The following is a 19,164-nucleotide window of genomic DNA, read 5'->3' as shown; positions in this document are numbered from 1 at the left end:
AGATTGGTTTGTGATTAACGCCTCTTTCTATACTATTGCTCTTATTTATGGTGGTTTGACGGTTTATTTTTTTATTTTTGGAGGAAACCGGAGTGTCCGAGAGAACGACATCCTTCCGGTAACAAAACTGACAATTTTAGTCAATTACGATTAAAGTCGAATATACCTGCCACGTACTGGATTTAAACAGTTAATCTCTGGGTAGACAATCAGTCTTGATATATCAGTTGGACCGTTCACACTTCTCACCCAACGAGGTCCGGGTATACAATTAATGTCATGCTGAGGTAAAAAAATGGATGCAACATAGGCCAAATGTCTATACAATATGTCAAGCATTAGATTGATCATGGTGAACAAATTCAGGGAATATCAAAGCTCATCCATAATTACATGTACATCTTTCTTCGATGAAGGACACAATAAATCTTACTTTTCGTCAACACTAGCTCTAACAGAAAAGAAAGGACATATAGTATCCATTCAGGACATAAAATGTTAACAAGCAAAACCAAAAACGAAAAATGCAAAGAAAGAACGGTTTTATTGATGGTGTTCATCTCAAAGTCACAGTGTTGCATTCAACATAGAGAAAAAACTCCCCCTCCCCCCCCCCCCTTTCTGTAATTTATTGTTATTTCTTTGCGCTTGAGGAATATTGATACACATGTTACTATTCTAGATTGTTAGATGTAATATTTTCAATAACAGTTCTAGTTAAATCGATAAAAAATAACAATTAACGGCGAATATCGAATATAGTTACCATTGCCTCGATATTTTAATTATTGTGCACAGTATATGATTCATACTAAAAGGACATATGCTTGGAGATTGCAAGATTCGTTATCATTGCATGTCACTAATTGATCATTTTAACGTTCATATTTCCTTATTTCTCCATTAATCTAGAACGGTGAAGAATCTGTTTTATCATATACTTGTATTAAATATTACTAAAAATTTACAGTTCAATAACACTTAAAATCATTAAAAGGCTAGGAAAGTATTACTAGGTTTATTTACCAGATTCATAAGAATTTCACCAGCTGGATGAAAGAGGAACCTTTATTGACTGCTTCCGGAATGTTATGACATGCATTTCGTTAATTTCCGTGGCGTTTATGGTGTCAGACCGCCAATTAAAAATCCCAATCTGTTCAACCAAATTTTGCAATTTTCACAGCTTTCTAAATATTTTACCTTAAGTCTAACTTCATAGAAACCAGGTATATCCTTAATTGTACATGTATCAGCTTTCTAGATGCCAATTTTCACCATACCTTTAAAGCCTTCTAACAAAATAACTGACCATCAAACAGAGGTACTCCAAAACAAAAACCTGGTTTTCTGGAAATCTAAAACTAGTATACTATGGAGCGCATTAATCCTCAATTTGTAATGCAAACTCATAGACAAGTAAATTTTGGCTCAAAATGATCTAGATATATTTCTCTTTCACCAAAAGTTTCATTTCTGCAAATTTGTTGGTTAGTTTAAGTAAACAAGGACATCAAAAGCACTATTTTGTGTCAGAGTAGGGCTACTTTTACATACGTTCTAAATTGGAGGGAGTAATTGGTGGTCTGACACCTAAAGAGCAAAAAAAGTTGATCAAAAATCTTTCGTTTTGTTTATTCTTAATTCTTAGTCAATTTGAAGTTAAAAACATCCTTTCTGAGCATAATGCGACTCATATAACAAATTTCACAGCTCAATTTAAACTGACTGTAATGTAAGCATTTGATAGAAAATACTTGAGAATCTCATTTTGGACTAGAAAAACATAAACTTTCAATATCAAGATCAGCTTTTGTTGATTTTTCCTTGTTTGTTCTACTGCTTTAAAGACTTTCCACAATTTTTACAAGGAGTTAAATAAAAAATCCAAGGTATTGAAGAGTCAAGGAATATTGACCCCCTTTTTTACACCTGGTGTCAGTAATGGGACTATTAACTGATCAAAAGTGCAGTCATGGTCATTTAACTGTTTTATTTACTATCAGTCAATAAAATTTAAAGTATAAGACTTGCATTTTGGATAATAAATGAGATTTTTGTGAGTTTATGCAGTGTTTATATAAGGCTATGTTAACTGCCATATACATGGTATGCGCAATGATATAAGGGGTAAAAATCAAGTGATTTCATCAAATCTTCATGACGACAATTTTTTTGGGGTAGCAATCAACCTATGTTTAAATGTTTAACACCAGAGAAACAACTTACTGTGCATTTATAACAATTTATAACATTTTTTATATGAAAGCATATTGTCAGGGTGGGAAAAGCTAAAAATAGCACACATTCAGGTTTAAGGCTCTAAATTTGCAATCTGTGACTTTTTGCTCCAAAAAAGATTAAAATGTGGCTACTATTATTTCAAATGATCAGTTAAGACCAAAAAATCAATTGTTTTCTGAATTTTGGGTTTCACTGCATTTCTTTTAAAGGTGTCAGACCACCAATTAAAAATCCCAATCTGTTCAACCAAATTTTGCAATTTTCACAGCTTTCTAAATATTTTACCTTTTTAAAGTTAAACTTCATAGGAACCAGGTATATCCTTAATTGTAAATGTATCAGCTTTCTACATGCCAATTTTCACCATACCTTTAAAGCCTTCTAACAAAATAACTGACCATCAAACAGAGGTACTCCAAAACAAAAACCTGGTTTTCTGGAAATCTAAAATTAGTATACTATGGAGCGCATTAATCCTCAATTTTTAATGCAAACTCATAGACAAGTAGATTTTGGCTCAAAATGATCTAGATATATTTGACTTTCACCGAAAGTTTAATTTCTGCAAATTTGTTGGTTAGTTTAAGTAAACAAGGACATCAAAAGCACTATTTTGTGTCAGAGTAGGGCTACTTTTACATACGTTCTAAATTGGAGGGAGTAATTGGTGGTCTGACACCTTATGACATGCAACTTTGTAAATTTCCGGAACTTTGCTCGAAAACGACAACTCAGTGCACCAAATGGTTTAGGAGCAAAGGAGTAGGTCCAGTGAGACTCAAAATTTTGGCCCCAAAATATAGCAGTTTTACAAAATTGTTAAAATGTAAATTTTAGTTATTTATTGGACAGTAGAATGCTTCTTCTACATAAATATGAGCTATTTTTTACAATACAATGCACATATATCGGGTACTGGCACCGATAAGTCATGCTAAATTACTGAAATCTTCATAATTCTAGCATTTTAGTTAAATTTTAGACGGTTTCCGTGTAAAACGAAATTCGTGTTCATCATAAATATTGAAATGTAAGTTATATTTGATGATGATACATTATATATATAAAGGTTGAGGATGAACACCTTCGTATTTGACAAAAACCATCTGAAAAGTGACATTTTTCGGCATATTTGGTAGATTTGTAATATTTAAGCATAAATCGGATCGTTTTTAATGACTAAATTAGTTAAAATCTTTCACATAAATTAATTGAATCAAATGAAATAGACACTTAAATGTTTAAAAAGTGGTCAAAATCTTTCGTCAGATGAATCTGAAATTTGAGGCCAAAATTGGTCCTTACCGGACCTACTCCTTTCAAACTAAGAACATTATTATTGTTGTGACTAGATAAATAAAATGCTTGTACATGTACTAGTAATATGAATGAAAACAAAGTCTGTTATTATCTAAAAATTAATAGAAAGACAAAATTTTTATTAATAGTTCTATATTTTCTTCTGCTGACGTATATGATAAATAGATCATTCCATGTCATTTTTCATATTAGACCCTTAATCAGCCCTCGTTCATGATATTAGCCCTCGAGCTTGCGATTATGTTGTGACAGTAATTGAAACATAAATAATATGTTATAAGGGTGGAACAGTTACAACAACAACTCGGGTAAGATAGTATAAGGGTGAAACAAAAATAGAAATTTGGAATAGGGTATGATGGTATGAATATGGGACGTTAAAAGGAAATTGGGTACAATGTTTAACGGGGTGGCAGATATAGGAACTAGTGAATGGTTTTACCAGGGCGTGATAGTAACATTAACGTGGGTACGATGTTATGAGTACATGACAGTTACAGAAACATGGGTAAAATGTTATCAGGGCGTGACAGCAATAGGGACTTGGATATGGTGTTATTAGGGCATGAAATGTTAGGGAACTTTGATGTATGAAATGACGTTGTGACAGTTTGGGGAACTTGGGTATGATGTAATGAGGGTATAATGTATATGCAGGGTTTTGTTATCAACCTTGCAATAGTTATCAAAGGTATCACGATTACAATTTAATACGTAAGACTCGTGTTTCGGCTATATATGACTCAACAGTGACGCTCAAGTCAAAATATGTATAAAGCCAAACAAGTACAAAGTTGAACAGCGTTGAGGACCCAAAATTCCCAAAAATTATGCCAAACACGGCTAATGTAATCTATGCCATTGGATAAGAAAGTCCTAAGTTTGTTCGAAAAATTCAAAATTTTGTAAACAGGAAATTTATAAAAATGATCATATAATTGATATTCATGTCAATACCAAAACGCTAACTACTGGCATGGGTTGGTGATAGCTTTGAGGACAAAACGTTCAGTAGCAGTGGCATCGACCCATTGGTGTTAATAGTTTTCAAAGGTACCAGGATTATAATTTAATACGCCATACGCGCGTTTCGTCTACATATGACTCATCTGTGAAGCTCAGATCAAAATAGTTATAAAGCCAAACAAGTGACAAAGTTGAAGCGCATTGAGGACTCAAATTGCAAAAAGTCACTGATCCAGGTATCATGCAAACGTTACCTTCAGCTCGAAAGCATATTGAAAATAAATGCAATTTGTGGCCTCTATAAAGTTAGTCTAACGGAAAGAAGAGTTTCAACTAACACTTACAAAATGGATAATGTTGGAAGTGGACAGGCCTGTTACCTTCAAACACAACAGATACGTACCCAAGAAACCAGATCCTACACAAGGCAAAATGTATCAAAAGTTGTTTCAAATTTATACATCACGTGCATGTTAAAAGAGGTTCTAATGCAATGCGAGAAGTCAAAATATTCTATATATATTCTATTTCAAAGTCTGAATAGTTCGATAGACATTAAAACAAAGTCTATACTTATTTTAAATGTTTGTCTGATTTTTTTTATTATTATCATTATTCAATTACATTTTGCATATTATAATTTTTTGGATATGATAATAGATGGACAGTCATTAACTGTATTTCATTGTCGCCTCTTCTGAACACGAGAAAAATTATTAGTATTAGGACTACGTTATAACATTGAAAGAAAAAATCATTGACTTAAATTAGAAGATGTGGTATGAGCGGCAATGAGACAACTATCCATCCAAGTCTATGAAAAGGCACAATCATAGTACGTCAGAGTACGGTCTTCAACACGGAGCCTTGGATTTCACCGAACAGCAAGTAATTATAAATGGTTCCAAAATGGCTAGTGTCCAAACATAATAACCAACACCATTTATTTAAAATGCATTTCTTTCGGCAAAATTTCGGCCTGAGTCGGCTTCCGTACAGAAATACAACCAAAATCTTTGGAAAAATTGATTAAATCATTTTTAATTAAATAAAGTCCAATATAATACTTTTATTTGTATTTGCAATAATTCGTTCTTGATAGATGTGCCGAGAAAGGAAACATCGATTTGAAAGATAATTACTCAAAACTAGCTTTATTATTTCAGTAAAGGCGATTGGAATAAGTGACGCAAAACTTGACCGGATTGCAGTATAAAACAAATGAAAATTGAATTTTATTAGCAAAACATCCACCAAAAGACCAAAATGACGCACGAGATGACCACTTACCCTAAATAGAAAAAAATATTTTAACGATTTCACATTTAATAACAGATAACCGATGCATCACATACACCAAAACACCGCTTGCATTATATAACGAGAATGTCTTTTTATCATTCGGAACATTTCGATAAATTGATAACTAAAACAGCTTCAGTTTGTCAATCCTACTTATTAGCAATGTTTGTTTTCACTTATTTTATCAATATTTTACAGAATGACAATCAAAATATTTAATTAATTTGAACAGTAAATATAAAGATTCATATAAAAACATGTGAAGGTTTTTGAACGAGTCTCCATTATCTTGACGACTGGTATATACTTCATCACTGCAGCAGGACCCACCCATCAGCAAAATATTGTAAGTAAGACTTCTAGTTTTTTAAACATACGGAGTCATGTTCATTTTTTTAAAAATAATTTATCTCCGTTTCAGATAAATATATTGTGGTTTTCTTTTTTCTTTGTTTTGTTTTTTTACAAAGATTTGGATATAATGTCAAAATGAACACTACCACACATAAAATAGTTCTGGGTAAGTTTTTGTTTCAATGTGGAGATAAAAAAATGATATCATGGTACACTTTTCTATAATCACGCTGTTTTAGTTTAACTCCATCTCTCTAATAAATTCAACCTTGAGATGATAATGTTTAAAAGTCTATGATCCCAATACTACATAGATATTTTGAAGTCATCGCGTGACTTTTGTGACTTTTTAAAATGAAATTTGACATGGTCAAACGGACTGTTTTTTAAATTAAACATTGTTACCGAAAGACATGTACATCTATAATTACAAACAGTCTCAAACAATAAACAGAGCATGTGTTTTAAAGCAGATACCAAATATTCTCTGAAAAGAATGGAAAAGTAATACATTTTGGTCCCATCTATTCTCAAAACATACAATAATTGTGCAATATCGGGGAAAATAGAATATTCGTTTCTTGATTCTCTAACCAATGGGATCAACAGATCAAGAGAAAATGAAGGTATATTTCTATTCCATTGTTTAGTCGAATTTTTGGGGTTATTTTATTTCTCATAGAAGTCTTATTTTCGAACGAAAAAAAGTATTTGAAATCCGGCTCGCACATTGAACGACAAATCTATGTGACGTATAACATTTTCTGACTTCAGACACACAAATCAATGAATGTGTTTTTTTCGCTTTCGATCTTTTATATCTGGGCGTCACTAGTGAGTCTTGTGTGAACGAGGCGCGTTTTTGGCGTATTGAATTTTAAACCTGATGCTTTTTGTTATTCATTAATCATGTGTTTCCTTGTCTAATACGTTCTCCTATTTATTTGTATTGTAGTCCTGTAATATTATGTTTTCATTTCAATGTTATATTTAACATTGCCATTAAAGTGCGAGGTTTGGCACCCACAAAACCAGGTTCAACCCACCATTTTTTCTTTTAAAAATGTCCTGTACCAAGTCAGGAATATGGACATTGTTATATTATAGTTCGTTTCTGTGTGTGTTACAATTTAACGTTGCGTCGTTTGTTTTCTCTTATTTTTGAGTGTAAATTGACATTGCGACAAGACGTGTCACGGTACTTGTCTATCCCAAATTCTTGTTTTTGGTTTTGATGTTATATTTGTTATTCTCGTGGGATTTTGTCTGATGCTTGGTCCGTTTCTGTGTGTGTTACATTGTAGTGTTGTGTCGTTGTTCTCCTCTTATATTTATGCGTTTCCCTCAGTTTTAGTTTGTTACCCCGATTTTGTTGTTTGTCCATGGATTTATGAGTTTGAACAGCGGTATACTACTGTTGCTTTTATTTGCAGATACAATGTAGATGTTTTTGTGTTCTGTTAAATTGTTCCTTTTAAAATTGTTATACGATGATGACTGATGTACCCATGTTTTGACTATTTTATGTTTTGTGTCTGTTTAGTTAACGCATTAATGTAAATATAACGGAATTTGATGAGACTGTCAGCAAAGTGAGAGGGTTATCACTATAAAACCAGGTTTAATCTACCATTTTCTACATTTGACAATGCCTGTACCAAGTCAGGAATATGACAGTTATTGTCCATTCGTTTTTGATGCGTTTTGTTGTTTGATTTTGCCATGTGATTATGGACTTTCCATATTGATTTTCCTCTAAGTTCAGTATTTTTGTGATTTTACTTTTCGCTATTATTCAATATATTTGTATATATTTACTGGCATTTTTTTAATTTGTCTTTCTACTAATTTGAATTTCATCCATGCTTTTAACAATAACAGTATTTTAACACGAGAACAGACAGAATAAGCGAAAAACAAGTAACAGCTTTATATTTAAAAACAAACTTAGATTTACAGAAAAAAATGAACAAAGGGGAAAGGGATTATGTCTAATGCGTCTGTGTAAATTATGCTAAGACAAATGAAATTGCATAAAATCCGTTTTAGTAAATTATATTTTGGATCCTCAATGCTCTTCAACTTTGTACTTTTTTTTTTAGCTTTATAAATATTTTGATACGAGCGACACTGATGAGTCTTATGTAGACGAAACGAACGTCTAGCGTACTCAGTTATAATCCTGGTACCTTTGATAAATATTATACAATCACCTGTAAACTATTACAATTCATTAATTTTGTATTTTCAGAAAATGGCTCACAGATTGATCGTCGCTCTTATCTTTCTCCAGATGATCGTAGCAATATCAGCAACGTGCCAATCGAATTGTGGTCGTTCATTTCAGAGAAATTTTAACAATTGTTTGACACGAGGAATTATGGCTTCAAAATGTAGGGAGGAAATAACAGATGCAGTTGTTCATTGTTTCAGGTTGTGTGATTTTAAACAAGGCTGAGAAATTCTGCATATAAACTGTACTCAAGTGAAGAAGAATTTTACGGAAAAAATAAAAATAAAAATACCGAACTCAAAGGAATATTCAAAATGGAAAGTACATACTCTTATGGCAAAATCAAGAGGTCAAACATATCAAACGAATTGATAACAAATGTCATATTTTTCATTACCTGGTATATGAGCTATATTCTTAGAAGTAAACTACAAATCATATTATATATTCATAACTGATTAATAAGATTTAATCGTTATGCAACTCTTTTATTTAGACTATTTCTGTGATAAACGCAGTAATGTATATTTTCGTTAAATAAAATTATCTTTTGTACTTTAAGTTTATCATGCAATACTTCAATATGAAGGTGTCCGGAATGAGATCTGGCATATCATAAGTTGAAGAATAAATACCAAGAACATCAAAACGTAATTGTGGCATTAAAAGTGGTTATCCTTCCGATTATGGTTTGGGTGATTTGCAAAGTTGAATCATTCGTTTTTTGCAAGTTTTTATATGCTTTTAATTTCATAAAACACGAAGACAAAACAAAAACAATATATTTTTTTTCAAAATACCTTGTCTTTAAAATTTATATCAATCCTTTCCTACTCACAACTTTTCAATTTTTATTTACAAGTTTAGGTTGATGTTTGCTTTCTATATGAATATGTTGCATTTTGAACTATGTTTCCTGGTGAACTGAACGATAATTTCTGTAAAACAAACTAATCCTCACATAAACCTTTTAACCTCTTTAAGTAAATTTTGTATAAAAAACTATTATATCATGTATATAGCAAATGAGTGTGTATTAAACACTTTAAACTTATAGCAACCGAGGTGTTGTACCAGTTCACATATCGTATCCGTTTGGTTCTCATTGCAGATTCATCTCACGGTCACACTTTTTATCATTATTTGTACTAGTAGTTGGGTTACCCGTGATGGTACCTATTTCGGTCGGATACTTGTCTTCCTGCATTATTATGACGTTGTTTTTTTTTTAAATTTTAAAGATTTTATGTGTGTAGTCAATTTGGATTTCGGTGTAGACTACAATATTAAATGGTCTGCGTTGTACATTTTTCCCACTCTTTATCTCAGTATTTTTATCAGTTTTATCTTAATCTTTGCAGTACTGTTGATACCAATAGATATGTACCAATTGTCGTTTCAACAATCCTGCACCGGCATTTTTTTCGAATGTAAATTGACCGATTGATTCTTATCCCAATGTGTACTTTCATTAGCAACTAGAGGGATATTAAGTTTGAAGTAGGACCAACTTTTCCTTCAATATCTACCCTCACATGACTTGCTTCGTTGCTCAGTCTTTATATTGATATGTTGTATGTTGTAAACTGTACATTATAGTATGTCCTTTTGTCTTTTCGTTTCGCTATGACGTTATGATTTTGAAATACCTTTTAGTATCTTTTGCCCATGTTTTGTAGTACTGTAGACATTTTCTACTGAGGTAACACCACCAATTTTGAAACAGTATAATTATTGTCAATTCAAATCAACAATATGAAGTGAATTTGTCATCTATTAGAAATGTCTTTCTTAAGGTGGTACCCAACACTTTCACTAAAATTAATTTGGCTCGTTTAATCTTCATAAAATTTTGACAAAGTATTTACTTTGACCCTTTAACAATAATATAAATATTTCAAAAAAATTTGAACCAACCATTTTATCAGAAAATTTACACTGGTTATATAGCAGTTTGACAAACACCAATTTTGATCATTGAGAAGTTTAATATTCCCTTTACAACACAACGTAATTAAATCGTTTAGCTGACTTTACATAGTTATCTCCCTGTAGTGTTAGGTACCACCTTAAATCTGCGATATTAATTGACTATTATAGAGACGGACAATGGTTTATCACGTAAAATATAAAATAAGTGTGTTACAAATATATTCAAATTTTCTTTGTCTCTTTACATTCCTTAACATTTGATTTGTAGCAAAACATGTGTCTCGTTAACATAAATGCACTAATGAGATTTTAATTCTTAACCGCTTTATGCTTGATTCGCTACATGTTTAGTCAATGAGAATTTGACAAATTTATGTTTTCTATATCCAAAATGAATCTTTCTCTATCATTAAGTGTGAAGAGGATTGTAAGTAATTAGATATCCGCACCTATCAGACCAAAGAACTACATGCAATTATGTGTTGCCTTGCTTCTCCGTCTGGTATCCGCGTTTTGAAGTTATTGTACTATATAGAATGGTTACAACATGTACAACCGACCATGAACATACTGAGGATACAATATCAGCTGCTAGACGTTTGGATACATACAAATAAGAAAACTTTTGTGTGACAATGAAACATCTCTCTATCCAAGTCACAATATATCTATAAAGAACCCATGATGACTAGTGCAAAATACTTCCATCAGGAAAACCACTGAATAAAAGGCTTCTGACTGTAAACAGCTGGTTTAAACGTTCTAACAGGCGCCAACCTAAGCCCTTTCCAAAGACAGGAGTGTTACACCACAACGTACAAAGATTTACTATAAATTATCAATTGAATGGCTTAACTTGATCAATAAGACATCTAAACAAAAACAAGTAAAACTTGAAGTGTGTCAACGAGAGAATAATCTGACCAAGTAGCAAAAAACAGCACAAGACCACAAATGGGTCTTTAACACAGCGACACAATATTGCAGCCGCACGCTTGCTACTAGCAAAAGAATGTTCTAGCTCAGCAAAAAAAGTCACACTAAACTCAGAAACATATAAAATAACCCAAAGTTACAAAAGCAAACAAGAATTACAAAGGTCAGCGGCTCCTGAATTTATATAGTCGCAACAATGGTACGGGTATAAATTATATTTTGTGATATCTCAATCAACCCCCTATACATCTAGACAATATAAAAATAAATTTTCACAGCAATATGCTCAAATTAAAAAAACAATGGTTATTTCGTAACCCAAATTAATCAATTTCGAGGACTGGACGTACTATCATGACTATTATCCTGAATAAATCTTCAGATTTCAAATGTTTGGCTTTGAGCGTTACTGATGAAGGTAAATCCAGAAAAGTGCTTCGGACGCATGGAATTATTAAACGTGTTGTTTACAATTTTTTTACATCACTGGGTCGAAACTTATGCTGGTGGACTATCAGTCCCCGAGGGTATCTACAGCTCAGTAGTCAGTACTTCGGTACTTACATGATTTAACAAACTTTTCTAAAGCTGTCCGTTTATCAATTTTGAAATGATTCAGAAACTAAGGTATCAACTCCCTTAGGCAAAGTTGACTTTAGATGAATTTATTTATTCTAGTTATTTTTGTCATATAGTTCTTCAACGATTTCGGTACTTATACATCTTCGGATTTCTTATGTTTGGCCTTGAGCGTCCCTGCTGAAGGTTATTTCAGAAAAGCGTTTCGGACGCATGTAATTATTAAACGTGTTGTTTTCAATTCTTTACATTACTGGGTCGATACCTCTGATGGTGGACTATCAGTCTCCGAGGGTATCATCAGCTCAGTAGTCAGTACTTCGGTACTGACATGATTTAACAAACTTTTCTAAATTTGTCTGTTTATAGATTTTGAAATTATTCAGAAACTAAGGTTTCAACTCCCTCAGGCAAAGTTGACTTTAGATGAATTTGGCTATTTATTTTAGGTATTCTTGTCATATAGCTCTTCAACGGTTTCGGAACTTATACATCTTCGGATATCAAATGTTTGGCCTTGAGCGTCCCTGCTGAAGGTAAATCCAGAAATGCGCTTCGGACGCATGTAATTATGTAACGTGTTGTTTTCAATTTTTTACATCACTGGGTCGATACCTCTGCTGGTGGACGATCATTCCCCGAGGGTATCATCAGCTCAGTAGTCAGTTCTTCGTTACTGACATGAGTTAACAATCTTTTCTAGAATTGTCCGTTTGTAAATTTTGAAATTATTCAGAAACTAAGGTTTCAACTCCCTCATGCAAAATTGACTTTAGATAAATTTGGCTATTTTTTAGGTATTCTTGTCATATAGCTCTTCAACGGTTTCGGTACTTATACATTTTCGGATTTCAAATGTTTGGCTTTGAGCGTCCCTGATGAAGGTAAATCCAGAAAAGCGCTTCGGACGCATGGAATTATTAAACGTGTTGTTTCAATTTTTTACATCACTGGGTCGATACCTCTGCTGGCGGACTATCAGTCCCCGAAAATATCATCAGCTCAGTAGTCAGTACTTCGGCACTGACATGATTTAACAAACTTTTCTTAAAATGTCCGTTTATAGATTTTGAAATTATTCAGAAACTAAGGTTTCAACTCCCTCAGGCAAAGTTGACTTTAGCTGAATTTGTCTATTTGTTTTATGTATTTTTGTCATATGCCTCTTCAACAGTTTTGGTACTTCTACATCTTCGGATTTCAAATGTTTGGCGTTGAGCGTCCCTGATGAAAGTAATTCCAGAAAAGCGTTTCGGACGCATGGAATTATTAAACGTGTTGTTTTCAATTTTCTATGAAGTTACTTACTAAAATGTAAACAAGTTTGAACTAATGGTTTGCAGTTCTATTCACTAAAATAGTTTAATGATTTTCGAGAGGTTTTGAGGAAAGGTGTCTTTTGTGATCCCCTGATCTTCCAGTATACAAGTCTCGCCTCTTTCAACAAATGTATCCATCTTGGGACATGATATATCGACGGGAACTGACACTCAACACTATTAACAATTACATTTTCGCAACATTATATGTTTACCCATATGATACAAAAAGACAAATTATTCAAATTACGTATGTCACTCGCTGTTACTGACAATTACATACAGCACTTCATTACTATTTCAAACATTTTTTTTATTGTATTTTATTTCAATAATGTTACATTAAATTTATAAATTCAAAAACGATGATATGAATAATAATTCGAAGTAAGAATGATTGAGTTGACTTACATTTTTAATCTTTGATTTTGCATGGACAACAGCGAATACCCCGTCTTTGTCTCTATGATATGAACAATATTTAATTGATTTGAAATGTAAAAAAAAACAAATGTAATACAATCAGACAGAACGTTTGTTAAGTTAGAGAAATGGCATTTGAAATTATAATTTTCTTTCCTGTTTTGCTTGTTTTTATCATAAAATGAGACATACAATAAAAGAATTAAATCTACAAATATATAGTATCATCTTATGTCCTGTAACTTAATGTCGAACAATTTCTCGTTTAAAGTAAACATATCATTTATTCAATACACATCTATTGAGTTATTCATATTTTATTTTACACGGGGAATAAATTGTTTTTAAAGAGTTTTGAATCCTGTTATGTTGTAACTATTTAACTTACTTTGTACAAGGTATCAATCTAAATTCTGTTTTTTTTCTTACTTGGTAATTATATAATTCACACCTAACATATATGTGCATATGTCATACCTTGCAATTGTATGTCTTGGAGACATTCTTATAGTCAAATGAGAATGACGTCAGTTTTCTGTTAACAATTTGGCTGGTATAATAGTTCAAGATCCATGCAAATCTTTGATTTTTCATCTTATGAACCCAGTTCATTAACGTATGTTTATATTTATAAAGTTTTATATCAATTAAATAAAGTGGCGGTTTTCGTTATTCTGATAATTCGCCCAAATCTATATTTTACCATTAAGATGTTCGTGATTTGAATATACCGCGAATATCACTTGATAATTATATAAATATTACAGAGATAAACGTCATAACAAGTCATGTGATACATTTACCTGGTGTTTACCTTCCTGGTGGAAGTTCACTTTTTACAGTCGTTTTACTCCTTTAAAGTAATAACTTCGTATGTATGTTTTGTAATATTATGTTCATTTAACATGTTTATTAACGACATAAAATATTTTTGTGGTAGATATGTCTAATGTTTGTTTGATTAGATAGTGTGTTCAAGATTATTATACAACATGTAAAAGGGAGATAATTGTCATCAAATATAATCGGCTAGATTTCGTGAACAATTGTCATAGTTGGAAATATTTTTGATAAACGTCGACATTTTCATAACTCATCTCGTGCATTTGATAACAAGTAACATTATTATGGGACATATACTCGTTTTTATAAAATTGTCTTAACCTTTTGAATTGATTTTGTCATAGGTTTGTTTACTTTTTTGGTGTATATCATTGTTTTCTTAAATATTAACGGAGCTTTTTATATGTTTTATTGCAAAAATTAGCCACACAACAAAAGTATCTGCTTTTATTTGCTAAAAAACATGTCCACCTCTTTTGGAGTAATGGACCGTAATAGATCAATTGTTTTTGGCAACTATATTGAAAAGTATAATATGAGAGACACATACATTAACCAGCAAAACTCAAACCAATACGTTCAAAATAATCAGAGTGAAATAAATTCTCAATCGATTTTGTACTTGGGGTTGTGCCTTTGAATGACAATGTGTGAGGTTTATAGGTTTTGCTTGTAATTTCATCAACACTGATAAATAAGGAGAAGTTGTTAGCAGCAAAATAAATAAGCAAAATACATAATACATAACAGTCAAACGTCTGCAGTTATGATGGTTGTCATTTGATTCATAATATGAGTTATTACCCTTAAATCAACAGTGTTAATCAATTTATTATGGGGTTTTTTTTGTCTACTAGTATTATTTTGAAAAGTGTTCCGAATATTTAGTAACTGTGCATAGGGAAAGTGTTCATCAAACCACAAATATAAAAATAGCTCAGATTGACACAAAAGTACCTAATGAATCTTTTTTTCAGAATGACTGACAATCATTGTTTCTAATTGATTTGATTTTGGCTCATTGTGGTAAACTATTGTAGAAACAGAGATATTGAAGGAGGTGAAACTGATTAACTCTAATGAAAATAGCTGATTAGTGATAATGGGAAATGCATATTAAAATGATATATTTGTGAGTTGAACGTGTCAGCTTCTCAGAAGTTTCTATTTATGAAATGGCAAAGGTTAATCAATTTGTTTCTTAAACAAATACCCCTTTAAACGTCATTTTAAAAAAATAAAAAAACGGAGTCATATTTAGCCAAGTGTCTTGAGATTTTTATTCGATAAAATGGACAAGACAATTTAATAGAATACCCTAATTGATGATGAAATACATGTATATTTAGTTATTATAGAATACCTAATTGTTATACATTGTACTTGTTTTATTTTGTTTTCAGTTATACTGTTTATCATGGCATCATCGACACCCTTATGTGGTGTTTGCGATCAAAGCAATATTACCAAACCATCCACAATCTGGTGTTTTGAATGTGACGAAGGGCTTTGTTCAGAATGCAAAGACCACCATAGTCGGTCAAAGGGAACACGAAAACATGACACTCTACCAATAAGTGAGTACCAGAAAATACCACGTGATATTGTCAAAATCTCTCAAACTTGTGGCAACCATAATGAGAAGTACACATTTTTTTGCAAAAAGCATGAATGTCTCTGCTGTGGTAGTTGCATTGTAGAAAATCACATGGAATGCCGAGACTTCGACAAATTAGTTGATGTAGTTCAAAATACTAAAGTTTCGAATGCCTTTTACGAAATAGAACAATCATTATCAGAACTATCTGACAATATTCAACTAATTCAAGATAATAGAGAACACAATTTAAAGAGGTTAACCGAAAAGAAAATGCAAATTGAGAAAGAGATCTTACAAGCGAGGATTACAATCAACACTCATTTAGACAAAATACAAGACGACATTATAAAAAGGTTAAATGAAATTGAAGTAAACGAAAGTAAGATAATACGCGAAATGCTGAACGTTTTGAAGGAAAATGAAAACGAGATAAATGAATCCCGAACAAACATTAAAAATATCAAGCAGCATGCTACAGATCTTCAGACATTTATTTTTATGAAGGAGCTAGAAAAAAAAGTCGCTAGTAAAAACGAATTTCTGCAATCATTAATAAACAGCGAAAACTTTAAAAATTGCGAACTCTCGTACACTGCCAATGCTGCCATGCAATATTTGGATAATCATATCAAGAAATTTGGAGAAGTAGAAACTGTGACAAAATCATGCGATGTAGTCCTAAAACAGAGGAAAGACAAACAAGCCCAAATAATGATGCCGCACATATCATCTACGTTAGTTGAAAATGTAAATTTGAAGCTGCATAAAACTATAAACATAAAAAGACAGTTCATTAGAGGCTGTTGCATGTTACCAGATGGTAAAATGGCATTTTCGTCTTACATTAATCATGGTTCAGCTGTCAGAGTATTCAACTGTAACGGCACCAAAGATTTTGAAGTGATTACACCGACATATGCATTTGACGTAGCGTACATCAGTCACGACAACACACTTGCTGTAACATCAGGAGGATCACATGCGAAATGTATCACAATCATCGACATACAAAGTAAGCAAATGAAGAAAACAGTACCAGTTAATTGGTATTATTATGGCATAGCAGTGACAGATGGCAATTTCATTTGTTCTGCAGCAGGAAAAGGAATTCAACTGATCAATCCGCACAACAACTCAACAAGTGATCTGGTCCGCGATGATAAAATACCGGATTTGTGTTACGTTACAACATTTGGTGACAAAATTTACCATACAAATTACCAATCAAAATCCGTAACATGCTATGATCTACAAGGTACTGTAGAATGGACATTTCAGAACGAACGAATCCTCGGCGGTCTGGCGGGGATATCTGTCGACAATGATGGTAATGTGTTCGTAGTAGGAGAATCGTCGACAAATGTAGTAGTTGTATCTTCTGATGGAAAACATTACAAAGAGGTAGCTACAGCTAGCGATGGTCTTTTCACTCCTTTATCTCTTGATTATAACAGAACTACAAATCAATTACTGGTTTCGAATTTTTCTAATAAGGCATTTACTTTTACTTTGGTTTGAAAATTAATCATTGAAACTGCCGATTTTCAATCATGATTGTTCTCGCACCGTAAACATGGTAAATATGTAGTCTAGTTAAGCTATACCTTTAACTCATTAAATTAATTAATGAAAAAAAAACTATTTGTAACATCTTTCTTTTGTATTTTTGTATATATAAACAATTCAGAGCTTTCACCACCTCAACCGATTTTTATGATTTAAAAGAACGAGTTCTACACAGTATTTAGATAAAACCTTACATTTTTCTAGTACACTTTAAAAACAACTCCATGCAATTTTGTATGAAGCAAGTTGTACCTTTAAACACTGCCTTCCCTTGATTATATTCAATAATACATTACATTTTTCTTTCATATCTGAGCATAAACCAGAGGCATGTCAAAAAACGCCTCGTCCTTTTTCTGAAAAAAATCATAAGACCTAAGACCTTGTTGATAAATATCCCTTATCAACTTCACAAATAATACACGATGGCATTGAAGTATAGATTCTGGGTACCGACGTTGTTTTTCGTCTTCATACTATGATAGGGTGGTAGAGTGTTCTTTTATTTGTCTTTTCGAATATTTGTTTTACTGTTTAGTGTATTTTTTGTGATATTCATTTGACGTGGCTCGTTACTTGTATATTCCGTCATTGTGGTATTAAGCTGAGGTAAATTTTTGTACGTGTGCCTTTCTCTTTTGCTTATGTGCTTTGTCTATATGTCGTTCTGTGTTTCTTTGTTACATATTTGTTTGTTTCAATACTGAATACGATTAAAATACAATGTTGACTGTTGTAGCCCTATTTTGGCATTTTTACCTATTATGCATGTTTGTTCTGTTCACCCATCGTTGTCAATATAATGGAATTGTATGCGACTGTCATACAAATGAGAGGTTTGGATAGCTATCAAACCAGGTTTAGTCCACCATTTTCTACATGATGAAATGCATATACAAAGTTAGAAATATGACAGTTGTTATCCATTCGTTTGATATGTATGAGCTTTTGATTTTGCCATTTGATAAACATGATAAAGGACTTTCCTGTCTGAATTTTCCTCAGAGTTCTGTATTTTTTTGATTTTGCTTTTTATGAAAACAAAGAGAGATGTGGTATAGTTGTCAATTAGACCACTATCCATCAGATTTCAAATGAAGTTAATTCAATTAATTAAAACCAAGTATAGGCAACCGTACGGCCTTCGAAAATAAGAAAACCCCGTACCGACTAAAACACAATATAGAACAATTCATTTGAGAAAACGAATGCTCTAATTCAAAAACAAAAACTAAAGAGCAGGCTCTTGACTTTGGACAAGCATACAACGAAATTGTAATGGTTAAATATGTTTATGTATATCATAATCTATTAAAAGTTAAATACAGAATATTTGCCAAATTTAAAGGCGCCAACCCTCCTCCCTACCTTGGAAAGTGGTGTAACATAATAACATCAGATCAAACTATCAAAAATAAGTTGAAAATTACTAAACTCATAATATCGATACAACCCGGAAAAAAAACATATTACTTGAACACAGACCGGACGCAGCAGAATAATAATTCATCCCTAAGCTTGCAGCATAAAAAGACACAAGGCATATA

General features: G+C 32.2%; 1 protein-coding gene across 1 annotated transcript; it reads left to right on the top strand.

Moving 5' to 3' along the window:
• Window positions 1-14,409: 14,409 nt before the first annotated feature.
• Window positions 14,410-17,666, top strand: LOC139482164 (uncharacterized). The gene is made up of 2 exons (XM_071265865.1): window positions 14,410-14,479; window positions 15,855-17,666. The coding sequence occupies exon 2, from the start codon at window positions 15,869-15,871 to the stop codon at window positions 17,567-17,569; it is 1,701 nt and encodes a 566-aa protein (XP_071121966.1). The 5' UTR covers window positions 14,410-14,479; window positions 15,855-15,868; the 3' UTR covers window positions 17,570-17,666.
• Window positions 17,667-19,164: the final 1,498 nt, after the last annotated feature.

The sequence above is a fragment of the Mytilus edulis genome, chromosome 7, assembly GCF_963676685.1.
Source record: "Mytilus edulis chromosome 7, xbMytEdul2.2, whole genome shotgun sequence".
Lineage (NCBI taxonomy): Eukaryota > Metazoa > Mollusca > Bivalvia > Mytilida > Mytilidae > Mytilus > Mytilus edulis.
This window is presented reverse-complemented; position numbering and strand designations above follow the sequence as displayed.